Genomic DNA, 25247 nt, shown 5'->3' on the forward strand with positions numbered 1-25247 from the left:
GTAACCAGTGTTACGCAGCACGCTTGAGCTCAATCATTTTACTGTTCTCACACAAAATACACATCAAATATACTTTGAGAAAGAGTAAAATAAGAGTTTTCTGTAAATACACGAAACCTTCACTTAAATTATGCTCGTGTTTAGCATATTTCTTAAAAGCTTAACTAAGAATATATTTATTATACTTTTTAGAAATATATTAAAATGCATAATACTCGAATTTCAAATATAGTTTTAATAATATTTAATATTGTGTCTTTTTCACCTGTGAATTCTTTGAGGTCATCACATCCTCCCACACTAAAAAATAAAATGTCACAAATCATTTCTATCTGTGGGTAAATATTTAAAGCGTTCAGTTCCAGTAACAGTGTAATGATGCTTTCTCACAGCTCAACAACACAATCAACATCTTCTACTTCTACACAACTGACACATCACTACAGTCATCTGAACTTTACAGCTGAGGTGTGTGGAAAGGTGTGTGTCTTTTGGCTCGCTGGTGGCCCTCATGGACACACACACACACACACACACACACACACACACACACACACACACACACACACACACACACACACACACACACACACACACACATACTGACACATTTGAAATGTGACTTCAGCACGGCTTTACAGTTTTCTCAGTCGATTTGACACTTTTCTCAGAACAGTTAACTCAGTGATCTGAACACTTTGTAATGGTCTTAATGTCAGCGTTATGTCTGTTTCGTTTGTTCTTCTGTTTGATTTAGTTTCACTGTCATTTTCTAGTTTGTCGCCTCCACTACATTTCCCATGATCCCTCCTGGCTCCCACCTGCACACACTCCTCAATCACACACACACACCTGCCATCATTGACCTTCATCAGCTCCACTTCAGCTTTCAGTTCAGTTCTCGGTCTGGTGTTGTTTGTCAATCGTTCACACTGCTGCGGTTAATCCAGTTTATATACTTCTTTCATTTGTTTTACTCAAGTAAACGTCTTTATTTGAACCTCATCATCCTCGTCTTCATCCTTTGTGGGAAGTTCTGTGACGCCTGAAGAGATTGTAAGTTTAATTCATTTCACACAAATTGCAAATCATGTGAACCGTTTTCTCAAAACGCTACACACTAAATTATCAGACGTTTTCATAATCGTTCATACATCCGACCAAAACTTTAATATGAAAAACCAACACAGCTATTTTTATTGGCTTTCCATAAATCTCAAACATGTATGCGTCCTTTCTCCAAACACAACGAACAAAACTCTGGAATTTGTCGTATTATCAAATGCTCATGGTATGTTTTCAATGAGCCCCAAACGGACATCTGCTTTATTAATAATATCACAACACAAGAAATGCAGTTTTCACAAATGTTTGCCTATTTATCACAATTAAATGTAATATGGAAAATATAAAAGGGAAAGGGCAAGAGAAGAGTAAAATAAAGCGGTGTAGTGTAACGGTGGTGTATGGGTAGAGGAAGGGCTGTAATGAGAAGGAAAGGAAGAGTGGGACATACAGAAGGAGATCATATGAGGAGAGAGGAGGAAGTGAAAGAGGAGAAGAGGAGAACTTGTAAGAAGACATGGCCATAGAGGACAGCAGGGTGAAGCGGTCGGAGGAGAGGTGGAGTTCAAATGAAATCAGAATTGCCGTCATTCAGTGGCTCTCAATCCTGGAGCTGAGGAGCCCTATCTGAGGGGATAGGGGACTGCAGATTTATTTATTTAGAAATGGGTTTTATTTATAAGAAATTCAAGATAATTGGCATAATGTTATGTTTCTGAATATTCATATTTTTAGAAATAGCTGTTGAGATGATTAACTTTTGCCCGGCAGTTTGTATTTTCTCAAACGTCAGGCTGGCACAACTGCAAATATTGATTCGTCTGTCCCATTTATCAACTGACAAGGTGATAATGTTCCGCCTGATACTGTAATGAGTACTGTAACATCCAGAGGACGCCAATAGATCATTATGGCAGAGTGAAAAGGTCTGTAGATTTCTCAAATACTGATAAAAACAGCTCATTTCATGAAGGGCTAGATCATAGATTTACAAATATTTGGTTGTACCTCACGACAAAAAAACAACAACAAAGATTTTACCGTTTTTCTCAGTGGATTTGACACATTTCTCCAAATGAATGTCGTGTAATGTCTAGTTTTGTGCAATAGGCCCCTGCAGCTGAAACTTTTCTGAAATCATTAGAGAATAGTTTTGATGCTATATTTACTTTTAATAAATGCATTACTGGAATAAAATGCGGTGCTTTATTTAGCGGTAAATTCGAACTGCTTGGCTGAGTGTGTTTAGATCACTGTTAACTGTTTAGAGAGCAGTTACATTACTTTGGAGAAATGTTTCAAATCATTGAGAAAAACAGTAATCGCTCCGGGCCGGTTGATCAAAAGTCACCTGATCAGATTCTGGCTATCGGATTGGATCAAATCATGAACATGGGTTGATCACAATTCTGAAATCAGATTAGATCACAAAATCCAATCTTGGTTTTGAGCTGGATCAAATCATCAGTTTGAGTTGTTCAGAACTTCTTCTCTTTTTTTGAACAATGTGTTTATTGTTTTTTAATTATACAAGACTGGTAACAGGGAAACATTTCCAATTTCCACAGTTATTCCTCACCCCAACAATAGAGCACATCACTCATTCCTCCCATATAGAAATAAACAAGAGTCTCAAACGCGAAAATATCTAAATGCAAAACAGATATCACAAGACACCCAAAAATCAAAAGGACATTACTGTACTTTACACGTTAGTTACATTTTCCTGCAAAGCGACACAGAAACTAACAAACACTCATACAAATGTACATCTCCTGTAATAAATGACCAATATTATTGTTGTTGATGTAGTAGTTAAATGGCTTCCATATTTCTTCATATACATCCATTTTGTTCTTAATGAAATATGTAATTTGTTCCCTGGCCATACACTGCATCATAGCATTAATCCATGTTCCCTTTCAGTCGGTCACGTTCGACGTACGTCAGAACTGAACCGACGAATTGAGATCAGGGAACGAGGGTTACATACGTAACCGAGACGTTTTAATAACTGGCGGGTCAGGCCTTTTCCAGCTTGGAGCTATCATTCTTTTAGCTTGCAGTATAACTCTATAAATTTACTCTGTTTTTTGATATATACATGTAATACAATCATTTTTGCATCTAGAGGAATATTCAAGGATAAAATTATCTTTGTAATATTAATCACGTCCACCCAAAAGTCTCTAACAGCATCGCATTCCCAAACACGGTGCACAAATGTTCCTCGAACCGCTCTGCGTTTAAAGCATGTATCAGGAATATTTGTATTAAACTTATTTAGTTTGACAGGAGTTATGTAAGTCTGCATCAATCAGTTATATTGCAGTAGTTTTAGGCTAACGCTACCTAACTGTTTCTGAGAACATTTACAGACTTGTCTCCGTTCATCCTCAGATATATCCTCCTTCAATCCCACCTTCCATAATTCAAGTTTCGGGGTCGATGATTCGGTAGACCCTGATGTCAAGTAAGGACTCCGCTTCGCGTCGGGGTCCTGATCACTCTGTCGGGGTTTATTCTGCGATAACAACCGGCTGGGTGTACATTATCCCGCTTATTACACGGCTACTTGTCTCAAATAAATAATTATTAGACACAAAATATTGTCTTGAGATTAAATATTTTATTAGCTCTTACGCAAAGCTTCCGCGAAGAAAAACAGTTCCAACCTGCTTTAAGCCTTTATCAATTGCTGAAGATTTGCCATATGCTCTTGCTAAATGTTGAAAATGAATGCTGAAAGGGTTAGTTCACCCAAAAATTAAACCAAGCCTATGATTTACTCACCCTCAAGTCATTATAGGTGTATATGACATTCTTCTTTCAGACAAATACAATCTGAGTTATATTTAAAAAGTCCAGGCTAACGTTAATCCCAGCAGTAGTTGTATTTGTGTTTGAAGTCCATAAAAAATGCAGCTGTCCGTTAAATAACGTGCTCCACACGACTCCGATGGGTTAATAGAGCCTTCTGATTCGAAACGATGCGTTTGTAAAAGAAAAATATCTATATTAAAAATGTTATGAAGGAAACCCGCCTTGAAGTCTTCCATTGTAACCCACGGCTGTTTAAGCCACAAGATGGCGCCAGCGTTAAGCACAGAAGTAGTACCGGTCAAGATAACTCGTAGTACCCGGATGAGCGGGTGTTATCTGGAAATAACATACCGCTGGAATGCGCGATTGACCAATCAGAATCAAGTTTTTCACAGAGCCGTGTAATAACCAGTTATAAAAAACTGATATTAGTCCTTTATTATTACTTTTTTAGTAATTAATTCCTCCAAAGAAGAAAGTACTGGCAAGTTTAATGAATGGTTCTGCATAGAAAGAACAAAACTCCTTATCTGTAAGTATTTAAAGAAATGCTTTCTTGGAATTTTATACTTAGTAGATATCTGCTCAGATGACATCAGCGTTCCCTCCTCAAAGAGATCACTGATTTTACTTAGTCCTTTCCCCAACAGACGGAGTCCTGAGTCCTTCGTGCCTGGCTTGAATAATGTGTTGCCCCAAATGGGGCTAAACTGGGATAGAGAATCAGCTATTTTCATGTCCTCTCTAACTTCATACCATCCTCTGATCATATTACAGACAATGGGCTGTGACGTGGTTATCAGTTGTTTAAACTTATCTGAATATATACACAAGTTTAATGGCAACGCAAAACCACCTGATTCCATATCCACCCAGGATGGTTTGTTTCCAGATGAAAAATAAAAGATTATTGTTCTTAATTGTACGGCTAAATAATACCAGTGCAGGTTTGGACATTTCAGCTCTCCAGTGTCAAATGGAAGGTAAAGAAGAGAAAGACGAATTTGAGGATATTTCTTGTTCCAAATAAATTTCCTGAATAGTGAGTTAATCTTCGAAAACATTCCAGCTGGTGGCGCCAAGGGAATATTTTGGAATAAATACAAGAATTTGGGCAAAATATTAATCTTCAATATATTTCTCCGTCCTATCAGTGAAATTGGCAGAGATACCCATCTTTCTAGATCTTTAGATGTTGATTCCATAATAGCGTTATCATTTGTAGAAGTTATATTTTCTAGTTGGGGAACAGTTTTGATACCCAGATATGTAAAGCTGGGTGATTTTTTTCAAAGTAAATAAATGTGATGAATTTGGATAGCTAGCTTTATTAAGCAACAATAATGATGACTCTGTGTTCACTTTATAAGCAGATATAATTCCGAAACGGTTGATTAGATCTAAGAGCGCTGGTCTAGAGGTGTTTAATTGTTTTCGGAATAAAACTACGTCGTCAGCAAATAAAGCTATTTTATGTTCCTTGCCTCCCAATGTAATCCCTTGTATATGATTGTTAGATCTTATGGCAATTGCTAGTGGTTCAATAGCCAATATGAATAAGAGTGGGGACAGTGGTGAGCCTTGAGGGCAACCTCTTGTAATACTAAATGGCTCAGAAATCATCTCATTTGTTAACTTTAGCCATTGGGTTGGAATGTAATAGTTTGATCCAATGTAAAAAGGAATTTCCAAATCCGAATTTTACGATAACGTCACAGAGATAAGCCCATTCGATTTGGTCAAAAGCCTTCTCCGCATCTAGCGAGAGAAGAGCAGTATCCTTTTCCTCTTTTTGGCTATGCAAAATATTTATAACGCAAGAAATCCCTGTCTTTCCCTTTCGAGGGAACTTCACACTGCGTCCACTATAGGGACAGCTTTGGGAACGCTCCCAGCATGATAGCGTCTGATGCCTGTCAACTCAGCCAATGGCAAACGTGCACGTCACGGGCGGGCAGGAAAGGATAAATACACCTCTCCGATCAGACCTCAGCTTTTCTGCCTCAGCTAAGCGATCTGTGTGAAACTGTCTCTGTCTATTTGTTGTTGTCTGTCCAAAACACAATATTATAACAGTTGAAAAATGGCGAATGCATCAGTATTCAAACAATGTACTCCTCCGTGTCCCTGTTTCCTTACGGGTGGAGATACACATGATTTGTGTGTGATGTGTTTGGGAGTGGAGCATGCACTGTCAGCCTTCGAGGGGTCTGACTGCGAGCACTGTGAGAGGCTGCCGCTTTGCACGCTCCGCTCCCGCCTGTCACTCTTCGAGAAGGGTGATCAGGTTCGCGTTCCCTCTGGTTCTGGACATCATGGGGATCGCAGATGGATCTCACAGAGGGGTTTGAGACGGGCGTGAGCGCTCTTTCTCTGCCTTCACCCGCGAGATCTGTCACTCAATCTCTGGTGTCGGGAGCCCGCGCTGCGGCTTCTTCCGCCCAGAGTGAGAGCCCGTCGTTTCAACACTCCAGCTCTGAGGAGGTGGATGTGTTGAGCGTCGGATTAGGGGAAGATGATTCGCCATCTCTTTCCCCAGCACACGAAGAGCTGGTGGAGGTGATTACTGGCGCTGTGGCGAAATTAAATATTGATTGGCCAGCCGAGAAACAAGGCGCTCGTCCGAAAAGCAAGTTAGACGAGCGCTTTTTGTCATCAAATGTGTCACCTTCACCATGGGGTCTTCCTTTCTTTCCTGATTTACACAGTGAGCTGTGTAGATCATGGAATAAACCATATTCAGCACGTCTTTTCAGCCCTCAAGTAAAAACATATAGTGATATAAGGGGGCTGAAAGAATATGGTTATGGGGCAATGCCTAAAGTGGATCAGACGCTTGCGAGTTATCTGTCCCCTGCTTCAGCATCGTCCCTGAAGGCCCCCACGCTCCCCACTAAACCATTAAAAACAACATCAGGGCTAGTGGGGAAAGCGTACACGGCAGCAGGACAGGCTGGTGCGTGTTTGCATACAATGCGTATTTTGCAAGCATACCAGGCTGAACTGCTGGGGGATTTGGATGGCGGTGAAACTATGAGCCCTGAGGCGGTTCGCGAACTGCGTCGGGCCACAGATTTATCTCTGAAAGCGACAGAGCGACATCTGTGGCTCAATTTATCTGATATTAAAGAGAAAGACAGGGCTTTTCTCCTTGATGCACCAGTTGAACCCACTGGTCTGTTCGGCGACGCTGTAAATGAAGTCGTCGACAGATTTCAAGAGAGTAAAAAACAAGCGGAGGCTTTTAAAAAATATCTCCCGCGCCGCCACCAACCCTCTGGGGCTGCTGGGTGTGAGCAGCCCCAGCCGTCTAGCTCTTCATACAGGCAGCAGCAAAAAGAGTGTCGCATCTCGTGCTCCACCTCAGAGATACGGTGGGCCAGGTCGGCACACTCAGCCGAAGCCTTCTAAGCCGAAGACCGACCTGAGGGTCGTGCTTCAGGCGAGGAAGGCTTCAGGCCAAAAGAGGTCCTGACGCCAACAGCGTCAGGTCTCCAAGGGCGCCCCCCCCCCCCCCCCCCCCCCCCCCGCGGGGTGGATTGGTGTTCACCTCAGTATACGGTGCCCACTCCATTCCGTTGCCCTCAGGGGAACGTTCTGCCAACCCCGCCACCCTTGGTGCTTCGGGGCGCAGCGGTTTCCAGCGAGCTTGTGACTCGTCGTCCACAGGACGAGGTGTCACACTCGCGGACTTCAGGGAAGTTAGAAACGCAGCCAGATCGGTTAGGTGCTGCCATTATGCTTCAGGCCACCGAGATGGTTGCAGTGGAAGAGTCCACTCGAGAGGCTGGTTCCCTTAGTAGATTTTCTGGCAGAGTGGAAACTTCTACCAAATCTATCGCTATGGGTCCTGCAGACAGTAGAAAAGGGGTACAGAATTCAGTTTGGATTCCACCCACCTCATTTCAACGTAGTGCTGGTAACGTCAGTGCGTCCCGAGCAGGCTCTGATAATGGAACAGGAAGTAGAAACCTTGTTAAAAAAGGAGGCTATAGAACAGGTCCCTGTACAAAACAGAGAGTCGGGTTTTTACAGCCGGTACTTCCTAGTTCCAAAAAAGGATGGAGGATTGCGCCCCATATTAGATCTTTGTCGTCTGAATTGTACAGTCAAGAAACTAAAATTCAAGATGCTGATGCTAAGTCAGATTGTGACCCAAATCAGATCCGAGGATTGGTTTGTCACAATAGATCTGAAGGACGCATACTTCCATGTCTCCATCCTTCCACAACACAGGAAGTTCCTGAGGTTCGCTTTCGGGGGCAAAGCGTACCAGTATCGGGTTCTTCCATTTGGTCTAGCTCTCTCACCCCGCACGTTCACGAAATGCGTAGATGCAGCTCTGGCCCCGCTCAGGCTGCAGGGCATACGCATTCTGAACTATATAGATGACTGGCTGATTCTGGCACAGTCGCAGGAGATGGCAGTTCGGCATCGAGATGTCGTCCTCGCACATATTCAAAAGTTGGGGTTGAGGCTGAACGCAAAGAAGAGTGTGCTTTCTCCAGTACAGAGGACCACTTTCCTAAACGTGGTTTGCACTCAAAAAAATGATACGTTGGATTAATTAAATTTTTTTATGTCAACAGGTTCCACGTAATTGGGTTATGTTGAATTTAATTAACATTGCTTTTTTTTGGTAAATGTTTTTTTTTTTTTAACGTAAAGTTAATTCAATAACTTTTAGTTAAATCAGGTTAACATTCTTCATTTTGTCCAAAGCTACAATTTCAAAGGAAGTTTTAATGTCAGAGATTGTCAGGCGAGTGAAAACGTGCGATACACAACGGAGATCAGATCAAGACTAAAGGCTGCAACATACTCCGCAAGAACAGAGACATCCCGCTGATGTCTAATGTTAGCATAATGTCTCCAACAAAACTAGAGAAATATGAACATAAGTCGACAAGTCCTTTTATATTCACGACTTTAAGGTTTCTGGTGCCTTTCAAAGATGAAGTAAGAGGCTTTGCTCCTCAAATACACTCAGTTCATGGGTATTACAGGAATTCTGGGTAATTCATACAATTACTGTAATGCACAGGAATAGAGTCAGCTATAATAAAATAAAACTATTTTGAATCATTTTTCATTTAAATGTATTCATGCTTTTTGAATTTTTAATAAGATAACTAATATTTAAATTGTATTATAGACGATTAAAGACCTTCAATATTTCGTAAGAGCATTAGAAATTAATTAATGCATTTATTTTGGCTTCACAAGTGATACATTTTAGTCCATTGAAATAAAGCTAACATAAAATAAAACACAGATATTAGATGAAAAACTAGTGGCCGAGCCATCATTTTGTTTAATTAAAGTTGAAGCACTAAAATGACTAATTAAATCAGTTAAAACTAAAGCAGAACTAAAACTGAAAGGAAAATAAATTAAACCTAAATATTAATTTTTTAAAAACACTAATATGATAAACACAACACACAATATATATATTTTTATATATCTACTGTAGTTCAGTCAGGAACACTGGTTTTCATGATGGGTTGCCAAAATAATTTAAGGGAAAATAGTGTTATATAAAAAACAAAAACAAAAAACAAAATTGTTTTCATAAAATCAGTGTACACTCAAAAAAATGAATTTATGATGCTGTTCACTTTATTTAAGCGATTCATCTTGATTTAACACCATTATTTCTGGTTCCAGTGTAACTGATTCATGTTAAACTGACTTAAAACCGTCACTCTTTGACATAACTTGATGTGTTTATTTTGAAATAACATGATTCAATCAAGTTCATATATAATAACAGTAAATAAACAACAAACAAAAAGCAACCCTGAAGAAAAAAAGGTTTTAAAACTGACTAAAGAATGAGCTTCCCTGATGTCAGACGGGAGAGAATTCCACAATTTGGGGGCATAAGATGAGAGAGCCCTATCACCCCTCGAGCGAAGCCGAGTTTTAGGAACGACTAAAAGCCCACTCTGAGAAGAACGCAGGTTACGACTAGGCGTGTACGGTATTAAAAGCTCGGTTAAATACAGGAGGAGCTCTGACATCACTGCAGTTCAGAGAGATTCAGAGAAAGAGAAACTCAACAACGACACGGACGCCTGAAACGATCAACCTCTTCAGACAACAGAATATTTACTGATCCACTCAGAGAGTCTTGTGGACACATCTGATCCTCACAGGTAATGACAGAAATATAAGAGAGATTGAGCTGAACAGGTTTCTAATGGAAGTGATCTGGTTTAATAAGTTTATGTCAAATAATAGGATAAGTTGAACAGAACCAGGTTCACTTTAGTTTACTGCACTGAAATGAAATCAGAATTGTATTAAAAGTGTGTCATTTGATTTATTGTAAAGTAAAGTTTGGTGTTTCTGTCATTTTGTCACATCACATAAAGATTAAAGAAACAGAAAGTAAAATGAACTGCAGACAGACTTGACAAACCTGTTGAACTGCAGCTTAAAATCACATTTATATTAATGATTAAAACTAGACTTTGTCATGCAAGCTTCACTTGGTCATACAGTATTTATGTTTATTTTGTGGAGATATATATTTATTCGTAGGTAAGGATGTGATCTTTGTATTGTTTCTGATGAAAACAGAAGGTCATAGTTTAGATTAAGTGAGTTTATGAGTTTAAACTTTAATATAAATATTTTTAAATGGTCATGAGAGAATATGAAGTAACCCCAAATCTGACTAGATTTCAAGATTTGAAACTTGAAGATTTCATTTAAACTTCAGCTCTAATTCGTCCATATAATAAAATCATCACCATTTCAATAATTTACACTGAAGCGCTTCAAGCTAAATGTCTCTGCATGAGAATACACTCTGAGTTGCGTCAGTACTGATGAAATGGGGGGTTCGCTTAGACAGCCAGCTGCCTTCAATCTTCATCAAAACGATCCAATGACATGAAAATGTCATGGGTCTGCGGAATTTGCATAATGCAACTCCGCCCCACTGTGTAGGTATAAACGGCATTGCATTGCAGTCTTGCATTTATGTTTCTGCTTCGGAGTCGAGTTCTACTTGCTTTCCTAAGCGCTATATCTCTTCAGGACGAGTGTCTCGCTTACGGCGCATTCCAGCGAGTTCCGCATTCCTGTCCGGTATGTACAAATGTGTGTGTTCTCCCTGGGCGTCTCAGCACTCTGCCTGAGTAAAACTCCTCTCTAAAATAGCTGCAAGTGACACGTCTTTTTAAAGATGTCTCATCCGTGCTCTGTTCCTGGGTGCGGTTGACAGGTAAGTCACTCTTACGGGCATGATTGCTGTTTGGCGTACTTGCTGCAATCAAGACTCAATGATCTCTCTACTGGAGAGAGAGTCCCCTCTACCACACACCGAGCTGTTTCCTCTCGAGGCAGTACTTTGGCTGGTGGTCAGCGTGAGCAGAGAGTGTCTGAGCTGAGGGTGTGGGCCAACCCGACGAGTATTCCTTCTTCCGCACTCCAACCCGTGGTGCTGCCAGATGAGAGCGCTGGTGTTTCCCGCCCAGCTTTTCATTTGGGGCGCCGGCGGACGACGCCATGTCAATCACCGCATCGCAAGGCGGGCTGGATAACTCCGGAGATGAGGATTCGGGTGTGCTGCCTCCCTTGGGAGTGTCAGCATTGCCCGAGTCTGATCCAGAGCTGACAACTATGCTAACCCGGGCGGCCAAGAGCATCGGGCTTGAGTGGAACCCTCCGCAATGTCCCGAGCACTCAAGGCTTGATGATTGGTATCTGGGGTCGGCCCGCACCAAGCGCCCGCCAGCCCTCAGTGCCTTTCTTCCCGGAGGTGCATGAAGAGGTGTCGAAATCTTCGAAGCCCCCATTGTCTTTCCACGATCGTTTGGCAGCTGCTTCTACCTTTACTGTGCTTGACAGCGGTGTGGCTAAAGGGTACGCTATGGTTCCCCCCCCCGTTGAGCATTCTGTTGTGATGCAACTGTGTCCTGCAAGAGCGCCTCCGCGTGGTGGGGTGACCCAAAGCACCCATCCTAAGCCTGTAGGTTCTCGTCCAGACTAGTGGGCAGGACCTATAGCGCTGAGGGCCAGGCCATGTCCATCCTGCATGCTTTGGCTGTCCTTCAGGTTCATCAGGACAGGATGCTCAGAGACATGCACGAGCACAGTGCTGACCCTGCTCTTGTGCATGAGCTGCGCGCGACCACTGACCTCATCCTGTGGCCGGCGAAGGTGACTGTGCGGGCTCTCAGTCAGGTGATTTCCACTTGTTTGGTCCAGGAGCACCATCTATGGCTCAACTTGAAACCTAAACAGCAGGCTAAGCAGCGGCCCTGAGACAGGCTGCTCGGAGGCGAATTCGATTATTTCTCAGAAGTCATCGCTTGCTGCGCCATTCCACTCCACGAACCACAATCCACGGTTCCTTCAGCACCATTGACGCCAGCACCAGAGTGCATGCCCGAATGGTCCCAGCCCTCGTGTTTGGCTAGGTTCCCCGTGTGCATGGTTCCCCCATAGGCCAACCATCACATGTGTATTCTTCACGGTAAGTCTGAGCGCGTGTCTTCCCTTGGCAAGACCCTTGCCATCCCTGGGGTTGAAATATTCCATCTGTGGCTTGATACTCCAGGTTCTTCCATATGCAGCCCGTACATGGGTCATATGTGTATTCCTACGTCCTCCCTGCAGGCAGGCATTGTGTTGCATTTCTCCAAGTGGGATATGCTTCCCAGTGTACCTTGGTAGCTGAGCTGGCCCCTCGTCATGCAAATTCCAAGGCAGGGTGCTCAGGGTAGCCCAGGATGCTGGAAGACAGGCGCTGTGGCGTGATTAGATTGGGTCCCCCATTTCATTAGTACTAACGTAACTCTGATTGTACTGACGGAAAGGGAACGCTTGTTTATGTATGTAACCCTCGTTCCCTGAAGGAAGGGAACGGAGACATTATGTCCCCATGCCACATCCGTTGTACCGTTGGTTTGGCCGGGGCGCTCAGCCTCGGCTCCTCAGCAGGTAAACATAAATGCAAGACTGCAATGCAACGCCATTTATACCCATGCGGTAGGACGGAGTTGTATTATGCAAATTCCGCTGACCCATGACATTGTCATGTCATTGGATCGTTTTGATTGAGATTGAAGGCAGCTGGCTTTCTAAGTGAAACCCCCATTTCGTCAGTACTGACTTAACATCTCTGTTCCCTTCCTTCAGGGAACGAGGGTTACATACAAGTGTTAAGTGTCTCCAAACTTTAGACTAGTAGTAATTTCTCTTCTTCATTTCTCTCTCCAGTGATGTCTTCCTCCAGCAGTCGACTGACGGACGAGCTTCAGTGCTCTATATGTCTGGACGTGTTCACTGATCCAGTCACCACTCCATGTGGACACAACTTCTGCAAGACCTGTCTGAATAAACACTGGGACAACAGCCAGACCTGCAACTGTCCATACTGTAAAGACACATTTAAGCACAGACCTGATCTCAAGATTAATACCACACTCAGAGAAGTTGTAGATCACTATAAAAAGAAAAGTCCTGAGAAAAAACCTGAAGTTGTGTGTGACTTCTGTGAGGAAAGAAAGCAGAAAGCCCTGAAGTCGTGTCTGGTGTGTCAGAGCTCTTACTGTGCAACTCACCTGGAGCCTCATTTGAGAGTGGCAGGTTTAAAGAAACACAAACTGATCAATCCGGTGAGGAATCTGGAGGACTATATCTGTCAGAAACATGAGAGACCTCTGGAGCTGTTCTGTAGAGATGATCAGACGTGTGTGTGTCCGATGTGTGACGTGACAGACCACAAGAACCACAACACTGTTCCTCTAGAAGAGGAGAGTAAAGAGAAGAAGGTAGAAGTTACTGACAAACTAATTTTAAAGGCTCTTATCATGAAGAATCACATGCTCTTTATTAAAAATTAATCAGTTTTGAAAACATATTGTGTTGTTCTGTGTCTATAGACTCAACTGATGAAGACACAGAAAGACGTGCAGCAGATGATCCAGGACAGAATCAAGAAGATTCAAGATGTCAAACACTCAGCAGAAGTCAAAAAAGTGAGTTTAAAATAATGTCATTATATGAAGATCTCTACACAGATGCAGGAGGAGCCAGTCCTGTCGATCTTCATTATGAATGTATATAAGCAGCAGTCATTGCACCATCACAGCAACAATTCTTCTAGAATACTTAATTTGAGGGGTTTTGCTATAGTATAGTATGAGCAATAGTAACACTGATTCTTGTCTTATCAAACATCTCTAATCATTGGTTGATTGTCCTGGTTGAGCAGAGAAACACAGAGGAGGAGAAAGCAGCCCGTGTTGAGCTCTTCACTGATCTCATCCGCTCCATTGAGAGATGTCAGACTGAACTGCTGGAGATGATGGAGGAGCAGCAGAAAGCTTTGAAGAAACAGGAGGAAGAGCTCATTGAAGAGCTGGAGCAGGAGATCACTGAGCTAAAGATGAGAAACACTGAGCTGGAGCAGCTCTCACACACTGAAGATCACCTCCACCTCCTACAGGTCAGTCAACATCTCTCTGATCAATGATAATGCAGTATATGACACCATAACACTCCCCATGCTGAAGGATTTCTCCTCTCTCCTGCTGTAGATTTACTCATCCTTGTGCAGCTCTAGAGACACCAGGAACTGGCCTGAGATCAGTGTGAAGACTGATGAGAGTCTGGAGACTCTGAGGAGAGCTCTGACTCAACTGCAGGACACTCTACAGGAGAAACTCACACACACTGGTACGACAATATCAAACACACCGCACAGATACATATATTCATCATCTTTAAACATCAGCAGTTTTGGGAACGTTACATTTAAAAGTAATGCTTTACAATATTGGGTTAGTACCTAAAAAAGTAACTAATTGCGTTTCTTAGTTAACTTTTATGGAAAGTAGTGTCTCGCGTTACTTTTGTATTGTTAGGGGTTAACAGCTTATGACCCAGGACCAGTAGTGAAGAAATGAAGACAAAGAGTCAGGATTTCAATTAATTAAAAGAAAAATTTACTTAAGAATAGTTTACAGTTTCAAAAGCAGAAGCCAGGATTCAAGTCTCACAAGAAGTTCGTAGGCTGCACTCCCTCTCTCACCGTCTCGTTGCATTCGCCCTATCATACATACAATTTTCCCAACAGTTATACCGTTTTCAAGGTCTATCCACGTCATTCTGATTGGCTCAGAGACAATGCACAGTCATGGTAAATTTCCACTCATGTCAGTTAATCTGATGCACGTTTCCATAGACGTGTCACTTGTTGACGCTTTCACCCCAGAATTAGGCCCGTAGTGACCTTCCAGATCTGGAGCAGGCGCCAACTTGCCCAGAACAACAAGTCCACCCATCTCTTAGGGTGCCCATTGTACACCCTTCTCAACACTGATCTGTAACGTAGTGTTAGGGGTTACAGTTATGACCCATAGACCAGATATGCGAAATGAAGACCAGGAGTCAGGATGTTCAATCATCGGAGATAATTTTACTGAAGAATAGTTTGCAGTTTCATCAGTAGAGTCAGCTTTAGAGTCTCTCAGTCTAAACAATGTGTCACGCGAGAATAGATAGATGTTGTTGTTGTTGTTGTTGTTGTTGTTGTTGTTGTTGTTGTTGTTGTTGTTGTTGTTAATCAGGATGTATACATCAGACAATGTATTAATGATCAATTAAAATGTATTGTCAATAATTCATTATTTTGGAAGGATAATAACTGATTATTTAATTCATGAGGTTATTAAAAATCATTCAAAAGGATAAGATGCATATGATGAAGATGCATATGATGAAGAGGCAAGGGTGTCGGCCCACTCCCCCCTTCAATCCCCCGTTTTAAGACCAATGTGGGGTCCAATACCGCCACGTCTTGTCTACAAGTGAGGTCTCTATGGAAGGTTGAGTGGTGACTCATGCTTCCCTGAGGGGTCACACTTGTCTCTTCACCTCATCACGGACATGCTGGCCACTAAAAAGACCAGTCCCCATTCCGAGGCTCCTTCCACTCAGATTGTTCGTTAGTGCCAGCATCCTCCTGTCCTCCTCTGCAGGATTCAGCTTGCTCCTCGGCAAGAGGACCTGCACAGATAGAGAAGACTAAAACGAACACACACATCCAAACAGTTACGTCAACAGTTAGTTTGAGCATGTGCAGATGCATCAAGGCAGTTGCATCTGCAGTGCAGTTCTTCAACTGGAAAGCCTCTACCCATCTGGAGAACAAATCCACAATCATTAAGATGTATGAAAAGCCCCCACTAGGGGGTAGTGTGAAGTCAATCTGAAGATGGGTCCACGGATGCTGGGGACATGGGGCGTGACCTAAGGGGATATTTAACTTAGCTGAAGAATTAACCTTAAAGCAAACTAAACATCTGCAAAAATCCCTGCAAGAAGCTCTCATCTCTGGCCACCACCATGTTTTAGAAATCATTGCATATAGTTTCTCAGGCCCAGCATGTGCCAACCCTTGATATAACGACATGAGCTCGGTTCGAGCAGAAACAGGGCAGACAAAACGTTCGTTGAGTTTCCAAAGTCCATCTGAGTTCATCAGTGCACCGAGTTTTGTCCATTGCTCTGTTTCTTCGGGATTTTTATCCTGTGCATAAATGTCTCGGGGTGGCTCACTCTCCTGGGGAGAGATAGCCATTACACTCACGCATGTCTCTGTCTGTTGTGCAGCCAGCCTGGCAGCAGCATCAGCAGCTTGGTTGCCCTTGGATTCTGGGGCGTTATCAGTAGAGTGTCCTGTTCTTTTGATAACAGCTCCTTCTGCAGGAAAATCACAGGCAGACATGAGTTTCTGTACCTGCTTTTGATGAGAGATGGGTAGACCAGGGGTGATAGGGAACCCCCGTTGTTTCCACACAGGTCCGAAATCATGGACCGTCCCGAAGGCCTTGCCGTATTGAAGTGTACGCGTGAGAGTGACCAGATCTGCCACCTGAGCCCCTCCCCCTGAAAGAGAGCCACATTCAACAGCCTCATAATGTTCGTTTACCATAGCCCAGCCTGTGGAGCATTGTCCTTGTTCATGAAAACTGGACCTGTCAACAAACAAGTTCATGGCATCAGATAGTGGTTCGGCCTGGAGAGGGCTCTGGCTGTCGTTCTTGATCAGATGGACACAGTTGTGGGCAGTTCCTTCTTCTGGAAGCAAGGAGGCAGGGTTTACAGCATTTTCATTGTCAATTTGAATTTCCACATTCTTACTCAGAAGAGTGGTTTCCCCCTTTGCTCGTCTTTGATTTAAAATAGAGCTCAAGCAAGTGTTTGTCAGTAACTTCAAGATCGGGTGTCTTGTGTGCAATATCACCTTTTGATGTGTCACAATGTCCTCTGTGGTTTCCACAGCCCATTCTGCACAGTCACATGTCAGCAGGCAGGGGTGCTGACCTGCCACAGAAACAGGAATAGGAACAGAATAATATCCTACCATTCTGTAAGAATTTCGGCCTGGAACTCTCTGGCCAAGGGCAGCAGAGTATGATCGGGTTCCCACCCATGTCCACAGGTGAAAAGGTTGGCTGCTGTCAGCATGTCTCAGTGCTGGGGAGGAAGTTAGAGTCGCATTGATACTCATGAACGCCTCCTCCATCTCCTCCTTCCAGTCGATCTGGTCAGATCCAGGTTTCCCCCCTTAAGAGATTCTGTGAGGGGTTTAGACAGTTCAGTGTATTCAGGAACATACTGGCGGCAGTAATTCAGAAGATCCATTACCTGCCTTAGACCAGTAACCATGTTTGGCTTTGGAAGTTCGACGATGGCTTTGACTCTTTCTGGAGTGATTCGTCGGTCGTGCACCCCGACAATCTGCCCTAAATAAGTCACTTCGGGCAGTGCCAGCTGTGCCTTTTTTAAGTTGGCTTTGAATCCCCCGTCTTTCAGGGCATTCAAAACAGCTTGTTCAGCAGTTAAATGTTTGAATTTGCTTGGGCTGGCAATCAGAATGTCATCCACATATTGTAGGACAAATGATCCATCATTTTCAAAAGTCTTTCTTACCGGATCAATGAAGGATGCCAGCACCTGATGAAACAGGGTTGGAGAGTTGCAGAATCCTTGTGGCAAACGGCACCATGTCCATTGGCGACCCCTGCAGGTGAAAGCAAACTTTCCTGGGTCCTCCTTGGCTAGAGGGCAAGTCCAGAAAGTGTTTGAAATATCCAGTGCAGTGAAATAACAGTGTTCGGACCCTATTTCATAAAGGATCATGGCGGGGTTCGTGACAAGGGGGTGCATCTTTTCGGAAGCTGCATTTAACACGGTGTAGTCTGTTGTGAGACCCCAAGAGTTGTTGCTCTTTTTCACGGGCCACATTGGTGAATTTGTCGGAGAGGTGCATGGTATTATGATGATACCCCGTTTGCATAATTTGTCTACCACACTCTTTGCAAACTGTCGAGCCTCATTTCTAAAAGGGTATTGTCGTTTGGCTACATGCATGGGTCCTGGGATGCTCAGTGACTGAACTTGGGCAAGCTCACAATCAAATGTATCTTTTGCCCAAACATCAGGAAATTTAGAAATCAAAAACTTCCACTCAGGTTGAGTTTCCGTCTCTTTGTCAAAATCAGTCACTGCACATCTCTGTTTACAATGGTGGCCAGATTGAGATAAGGGAAGCACGTTCAGGCTGCCTGTGGCAGATTCAAGGACAATGGAGCTTTTACAATCTTCAGGCTTACAGTTTACAGCACAGTTAGTTTCATAGGCTTTGCGAAAATGGTCAGCATATTCTAAAGGGCTTTCCCCTACTCTCTGTTTGACCTGGGTTACACTGGTCCATGGGTATGACCCCTGACCTAAAAGTTCTTCAACCTCATACTTGTAAGGGGTGTAGGCTTCGCAGTACTCAGTCCAGTCTGAAGGAATGAAGGGGTGGGGTCTAATTGTTTGTACAGCTTTCAGTTTACTGGTAGGGATTAATCCTTCCACCAGTGCTTGTATGTCAGCAATGCCCAGATTTTGTTGTCTGGCAATGGCTTCTATCTTATCCCATAAAACTTTATTTGGGCTGTACAGTTTGAAAGGTTCTATCCCCACAAGCAAACTATTTTTCTCAGCTGGGGTTAGTCTGGTCAATGACCCATATTCATGCCCAGCCCCCATTTCAGTTTTCTGGTCGTCCCACTCCGAATGTCGGATTGGGGCGGCAAAGACTGTTTTTCTGGGTTCATATGCCTCAACAGAGGACAATCTGATATTCTTGACCTCTGTGGTTAATTTACTTTTTGCTTGTGCGGAAAGAACCTCTGGGTTGTACGGGGGAGGGATTTCAACCTGTGCATTCAATATTGGGCGTGCCTTTTCATACGGTCCCTCCTCTCTGTTATCAGGAAGTGGGGCGGATCCCTGAGTGGGGGCCACCTGCACTTCCTGGTAAGAGTCAGTTGGGATAGAGGGAGGAAGAGACCTGGCAGCATTTTCTACTTTGTCACAAGACTTTCCCAGCCTCTTATTAAAACCTCCCTGATCATGGCCCACCTGCACTTCCTTTAATTTTGCTATTCTGTCACGTGCATCCAGGTCGTACCACTCATTAGCCCCTTGAGGGATTGATTTCATTGGTACGCCTCCCATTTTACAGCGAGCGCAAACGGTTATAAATTTGGGTTTATTTGACGCCTATTTGGTTTCTAAACAATCTTTTCTTGATCACAAAAAAGGTTTTTAGTAACGTAAGGCAATGAATCTTATTTTTATCCTCAAATGAGTTTTTAATAGAATAGAAGTGAGGTCTACTCATGAAACCACAAAGTACCTTTTTACTCCTGGTCACATATACTGGTCCTTACCAATTTGGGTCTTATTTTATTCTACTCGGTATCGTTCCAGTTGCACCCCTGGCAAACAACTCCTGAATCTATTTTACTTGTTTAAACAAGGGGATCCCTTTATCTGAATGGAAGAGACTGGCACAGGTTTGCGATGCCTACTGGACTCACACACCGTTCCAGAGACGTACTCCTGTAGGGGTAGTGACTGCACTCAATGCCCACCGGGGACCCCTTTCTTAAGTACGCTTCAATGCACTGCCTTCTACCGTTAACCGTAACGATGCCATCAGCGACTTTGCTTTATACTATCACACAAGTATAATTGACTCCTCACTCCTATCGAAGTGAAGCTCTCTCGTTCCCCTTTACCAATCTTCCATTCAGATAACCTTATCCAAACAATAAAATAAATAAAAACTACCTTATTTGTTGTTTTGCCAGGGGTGTCACCAAGGAATTATTGCCTGCGCATCCTCCACCAAAAACTGTTAGGGGTTACAGTTTTGACCCATAGACCAGATATGCGAAATGAAGACCAGGAGTCAGGATGTTCAATCATCGGAGATAATTTTACTGAAGAATAGTTTGCAGTTTCATCAGTAGAGTCAGCTTTAGAGTCTCTCAGGGCGGTGTCAGGCCAGTCATTTCTCCTCCAAGGTTAGTGCAGCAGTGAGCTTATCAACAGAACAAGATATCAACACCACATGACAAACAATCTCCAGAAAGAAAAGTATGACTAATATCATCTACCTCATTCTATAAAGAAATATAAAGACAAAAATGTACTTCTATCAATGGGAAAAAATCACACTATATAAATGGGAAGAAATCACAATTGGGAGACTCAAATCCTCCCACCCCTTCCTGTCCTGGGGTTACTAACAACAGGCAGGATTCACCTCTTGGAAGTTCTAACTTTCTCTCCAAGGCCCTGTTGGTCAGGACCCAGAGATAGAGGTCAGGCTATCTATGTCAGGGCACATAGATAGGGGTCAGACTGTCTTTGTCAGACCGTCTCTGGAAAGCAAATTCGACACCATACAGCAGACATAGAGTCAAAATCATATTAAATAATAGTTAAATGTATTAATGATCAAAAAATTTATTGTCAATAATTCATTATTTTGGAAGGATAATAACTGATTATTTGATTCATGAGGTGATTAAAAATCATTCAAAAGGATAAGATGCATATGATGAAGATGCATATGATGAAGAGTCAAGGGTGTCGGCCCACTCCCCCCTTCAGTAGAATATTGCGAGCATACACAGATACACACTCTCTCCAAGGTTGGAGCTGATTAAGCTCCAGTTCTAACCAAAACATACTGATAACATGTGCTTTCTTTCAGTGAGAGGGACTCACAAAAGTACAAGCAATATTCATCTTGACATTTTAGTGTTTCAGTTAAAGGAAATATGAAAGGAATAAAACATAATAAATTAAATAAAAGACACTTTAGAAAACAAGAAACATAAAGCAAAATCAAAACTGGACAGAATCATTATAATAATATAGGAAGATAAATATTGATTAAGGTTTTGATTATGAAGTTAATTAGTATATGTTTACTATATACAGGTACAGTGAAGCGGCAGTGGATTTCAGAATCGCCCTTTCAGTATTATAGTTTGTTGCTTGTTTGTTTTTAATAACAGAAAAACAGAAGTCCACACTGTAAATGATTTCTGTTGTCTTCACAGTATTATACTGTTTTTCTCAACAGTTTCATGCTAAGAATAACAGTAAATTGCTGTATTCAATTTCACAGAATGCTAAACTCTACTGTAGTTAGTGTTACAGTAATTTTACTGCTGAATGAAATACAGAAACTACTGGATAATTGTTGACAGTAAGTTACTGTTAATTTGACAGTATTTTTTTACAGTGCAGTTTTGGCAAATGTAAAGACCTTTTCACAACAAAAGTGAAATAAAAAGCCTCAGGCTAAAGAAAATTCAAGACTCTTACTTCAACAACAATAATAATAATAATAATAATAAACACAAATGTGGTTTATCTAAAGTAATTTTGCGTATTAGTGTGGTTGAAATGGATCATCAAAGGTCAGCAGCAAATATATGGGTTAATAAAGTGAGATTAAATACCTCACTTATTTAAATGGGTCATGTAAAGATTTGTGTCTGCATTGTTAGTTATGATGAAAGCATTCGTGAGAGTGCATTAATCGCGCTGCAATGATGAGATCAATGTCACGTCATCTGCTCAACGCTCATCACTGCAACCTTTCATGGGATGGGAATAGATCTAAATATAATCAACACGTAACAACGCAGTCAAAGTATTTGAGAGTGTCCCATATGTAATACTTATTTCATATGCAAAGATGTCAGCCAATCACAGCAGTTTACACTGAAGTCTCACAGCAGCCAATCACAGCAGTGGGCGTTTACACTGAAGTCTCACAGCAGCCAATCACAGCAGTGGGCGTTTACACTGAATTCTCACAGCAGCCAATCACAGAAGTGGGAAATCACATTTCTAGAAAATATTTTTTGTTGTAAATTTAAAAGTAATGCATGACTTTAGCAGTGTGATAACGTTCTTGATAGAATCATACAATCTTGTCAGATAATCATTTCAGCAGAAGAAACTCAAACTGATAGACATCAAGAGTTTAAGATGCACATTTGTTCTTCTTTAGAGGACAATTTCAGATCTGTTGATCAAATGGCTTAGCCTGACAAGCCAGACCCACATCAGATGTTTGGTCTGGAAACTCACCATTGACAGCTCAATCCGAGGGGCGGATAAACGGTTGTCTTTCAAACTCCCTCTGCACGCGATAGGATAGCGCTACACCAACCAGAGCAACGAAGGTGAAGCAGAGCTCGCTGACTGATTAAACATTCGCCGTATCCGGTCGGCTAAACTCCGAACACATCTTTCCTTTTTAAGAATGACTTCAGTGCCGTTCTTTGTTCTTTTCTCAGAGAAAAGCTTAACTCCAAGTCTTCCAGAGTCGCGGTCAAAGCTGATTCGAAAGACCGCCATTCGCCAGTTTCTGTGTTTACTAGAAGCACGCAAACGCAACTCGGCCATCGTCATTATGGCCCCGCCCACCGACTCTATACACAATGTGATTGGGCCGTCCAGATTGTGAGGAACACAGCTCAGAAGGGTATTGAGAATTCCTAGATGACACTCGCGGGCAAATTAAATTTGCTGCCGCTAGGGTGCGTCTAGATTTCTAGGCTACAAATGGCTTTAATTTTAAGATGATTTAAGTTTAATATTTATTATAGATTTACTGTATATTTGCTGAATAATCACAACACTAATCCACTCCATAAATGAGCCGAATAACATCAGACACAAAAATAACTTCAAAAAACATTTCACCAAACATTTGTAAATTTAAATCTGTTTGTGAAGGAGGAATATTAAGAGCTCAAGCTCAAAGCAATAGTTTCTGTTTGATTCTCTGAATATCAGCAGACACACACACACACACACACATACACACACACACACACACACACACACACACACTGATCATATAAAACATGATATTGAGCTTGATTATTTAAATATAATCTTAAATCTTGTCTATAATTTCACACATAAACATGTCAAAGATCTGATGATGTTTTATTCTCATCTTTACAGATCTGAAGAGGATGCAGCAGTATGCAGGTACTGTGTGTGTGTGTGTGTGTGTGTGTGTGTGTGTGTGTGTGTGTGTGTGTGTGTGTGTGTGTGTGTGTGTGTGTGTGTGTGTGTGTGTGTGTATTGAGTTATGATTCATATTCTCTGTTTTCTCAGTGGATGTGACTCTGGATCCTGATACAGCTCATCCTCATCTCATCCTGTCTGATGATGGAAAACAAGCGAAATGTGGAGACATTAGACAGAAACTCCCAGACACACCAGAGAGATTTGATAGATATGCAATTGTCCTGGGAAAAGAGGGATTCTCCTCAGGGAGATTTTATTTTGAGGTGCAGGTGAAGGGAAAGACTGAATGGGATTTAGGAGTGGCCAGAGAATCTGTTGATAGGAAGGGAGAGATCATACTGAGACCCAGTAATGGATTCTGGACTGTGACTCTGAGGAATGAGAATGAATATAAAGCCTGTGCTGATTACTCAGTCTCTCTGTGTCTGAGAGTGAAGCCGCAGCGGGTCGGTGTGTTTGTGGATTATGAGGAGGGTCTCGTCTCCTTTTATGATGTGGAGTCCAGCTCTCATATCTATTCTTTCACTGCTCAGTCTTTCACTGAAAAACTCTATCCATATTTTAACCCGTGCTTTAATGAGGAAGGTAAAAACTCAAGTCCTCTGATCATCACACCTGTCAAATACAATAAATGAATTTACATCCCAATATGAAATATGAGATGGAAGTAATAATCTTAATAATTAAATAAAAAAAATAGTATGTATGTGCTGTTTTTTTTTATAAATATGGTACATTTACATATTTTAAAAACATCTCATGCTTGTTTAATAAATTATTTTTAATTAATTTTATTTTTTCATGGCATTTTTTTCTCCCAGCTCAACTTGACAAATTGGTTCAGTACTGAAAAAAATACTATATTAATAATCTGGGGGAAAAAAACATATAAAAATACCAGATTAATAATCTGAAAAGCAAGCTTTGTGCATTACAATATTTTAAGAAATGTACAATTGTTTTGACACGTACATAGTCTGCAACAATGCTTAGGTAGGTGGAGCATGTCAAAGTAACATCCACATGGATGGAGGACCCAAGGTTTCCCAGCAGAACATTGCCCAAAGCATCACACTGCCTCCGCCGGCTCGCCTTCTTCCCATAGTGCATCCTGGGGCCATGTGTTCCCCAGGTAAGTGACGGCGGATACACCCGGCCGTCCACGTCATAGACATCATATAGGTAGACGCCCTATTGGCTGCTGGGCGCTGAGATTTGTGGCGGCCATTTTGAACCGGTCGTACTCCTAGTTTCTTTGCATAGCAGCAGTTAAAGCCTAGTTCACACTGCCCGATTTTTGCCCCGATTTTGAGTCGCCGACAGGTTTTGCGAAATCGCCGACAAATGCCCGAGATCACAGGCAAATCTGATCATCAGATTTGCCTGTGATGCCTGTCACTCGTGTCACTCGCTTGCCTGTCACTCGTGCACGCGAGTGACAATCACGCAGTGTGAATAATCAAAGACGCGATCAGAGAGAATCGCCGACGAGTCGCCGACGCCGGTGAGATATTTGGCATGCTAAATATCTGGACCTGTCGGCGATTCAAACTCCTGCTGTGTGAACAGCGTTCTGACTGAAAATTACATCGGCGATGACCGACAGCCAATGAAAGAGTGAGATACAGGGCAGCAGGACGTTCAGGGAGGAGTTATAGAGCAGAAATTCAGTATTTTAATACACTCTAAAAAATGCTGGGTTAAAAACAACCCAAGTTGGGTTGAAAATGCACCGATCCAAAAATTGGGTTGTTTTAACCCAATGGTTGAGTTGTTCTTACCCAGCAATTGGGTTGTCTTAAGCAACATTTAACCCAACCACTGGGTTAAAACAACTCAATCACTGGGTTAAAACAACTCAACCATTGGGTTAAAACAACTCAATTGTTGGGTCGGTGCATTTTCAACCCAACTTGGGTTGTTTT

At 42.2% G+C, this 25247-nt stretch overlaps 1 protein-coding gene across 1 annotated transcript; it reads left to right on the plus strand.

Annotated features, from left to right (window-relative positions):
• The first annotated feature begins 9928 nt into the window (after positions 1 to 9928).
• Positions 9929 to 23957, plus strand: LOC137047261 (E3 ubiquitin-protein ligase TRIM39-like). Its single transcript, XM_067424824.1, has 7 exons — positions 9929 to 10049; positions 13126 to 13679; positions 13791 to 13886; positions 14123 to 14356; positions 14448 to 14586; positions 23254 to 23280; positions 23410 to 23957. Exons 2-7 carry the CDS (start codon positions 13128 to 13130, stop codon positions 23955 to 23957), a joined length of 1596 nt encoding a protein of 531 aa, XP_067280925.1. The 5' UTR covers positions 9929 to 10049; positions 13126 to 13127.
• The last annotated feature ends 1290 nt before the right edge of the window (positions 23958 to 25247 follow it).

Source organism: Pseudorasbora parva, chromosome 19, assembly GCF_024679245.1.
Source record: "Pseudorasbora parva isolate DD20220531a chromosome 19, ASM2467924v1, whole genome shotgun sequence".
Taxonomy (NCBI): Eukaryota; Metazoa; Chordata; class Actinopteri; order Cypriniformes; family Gobionidae; genus Pseudorasbora; species Pseudorasbora parva.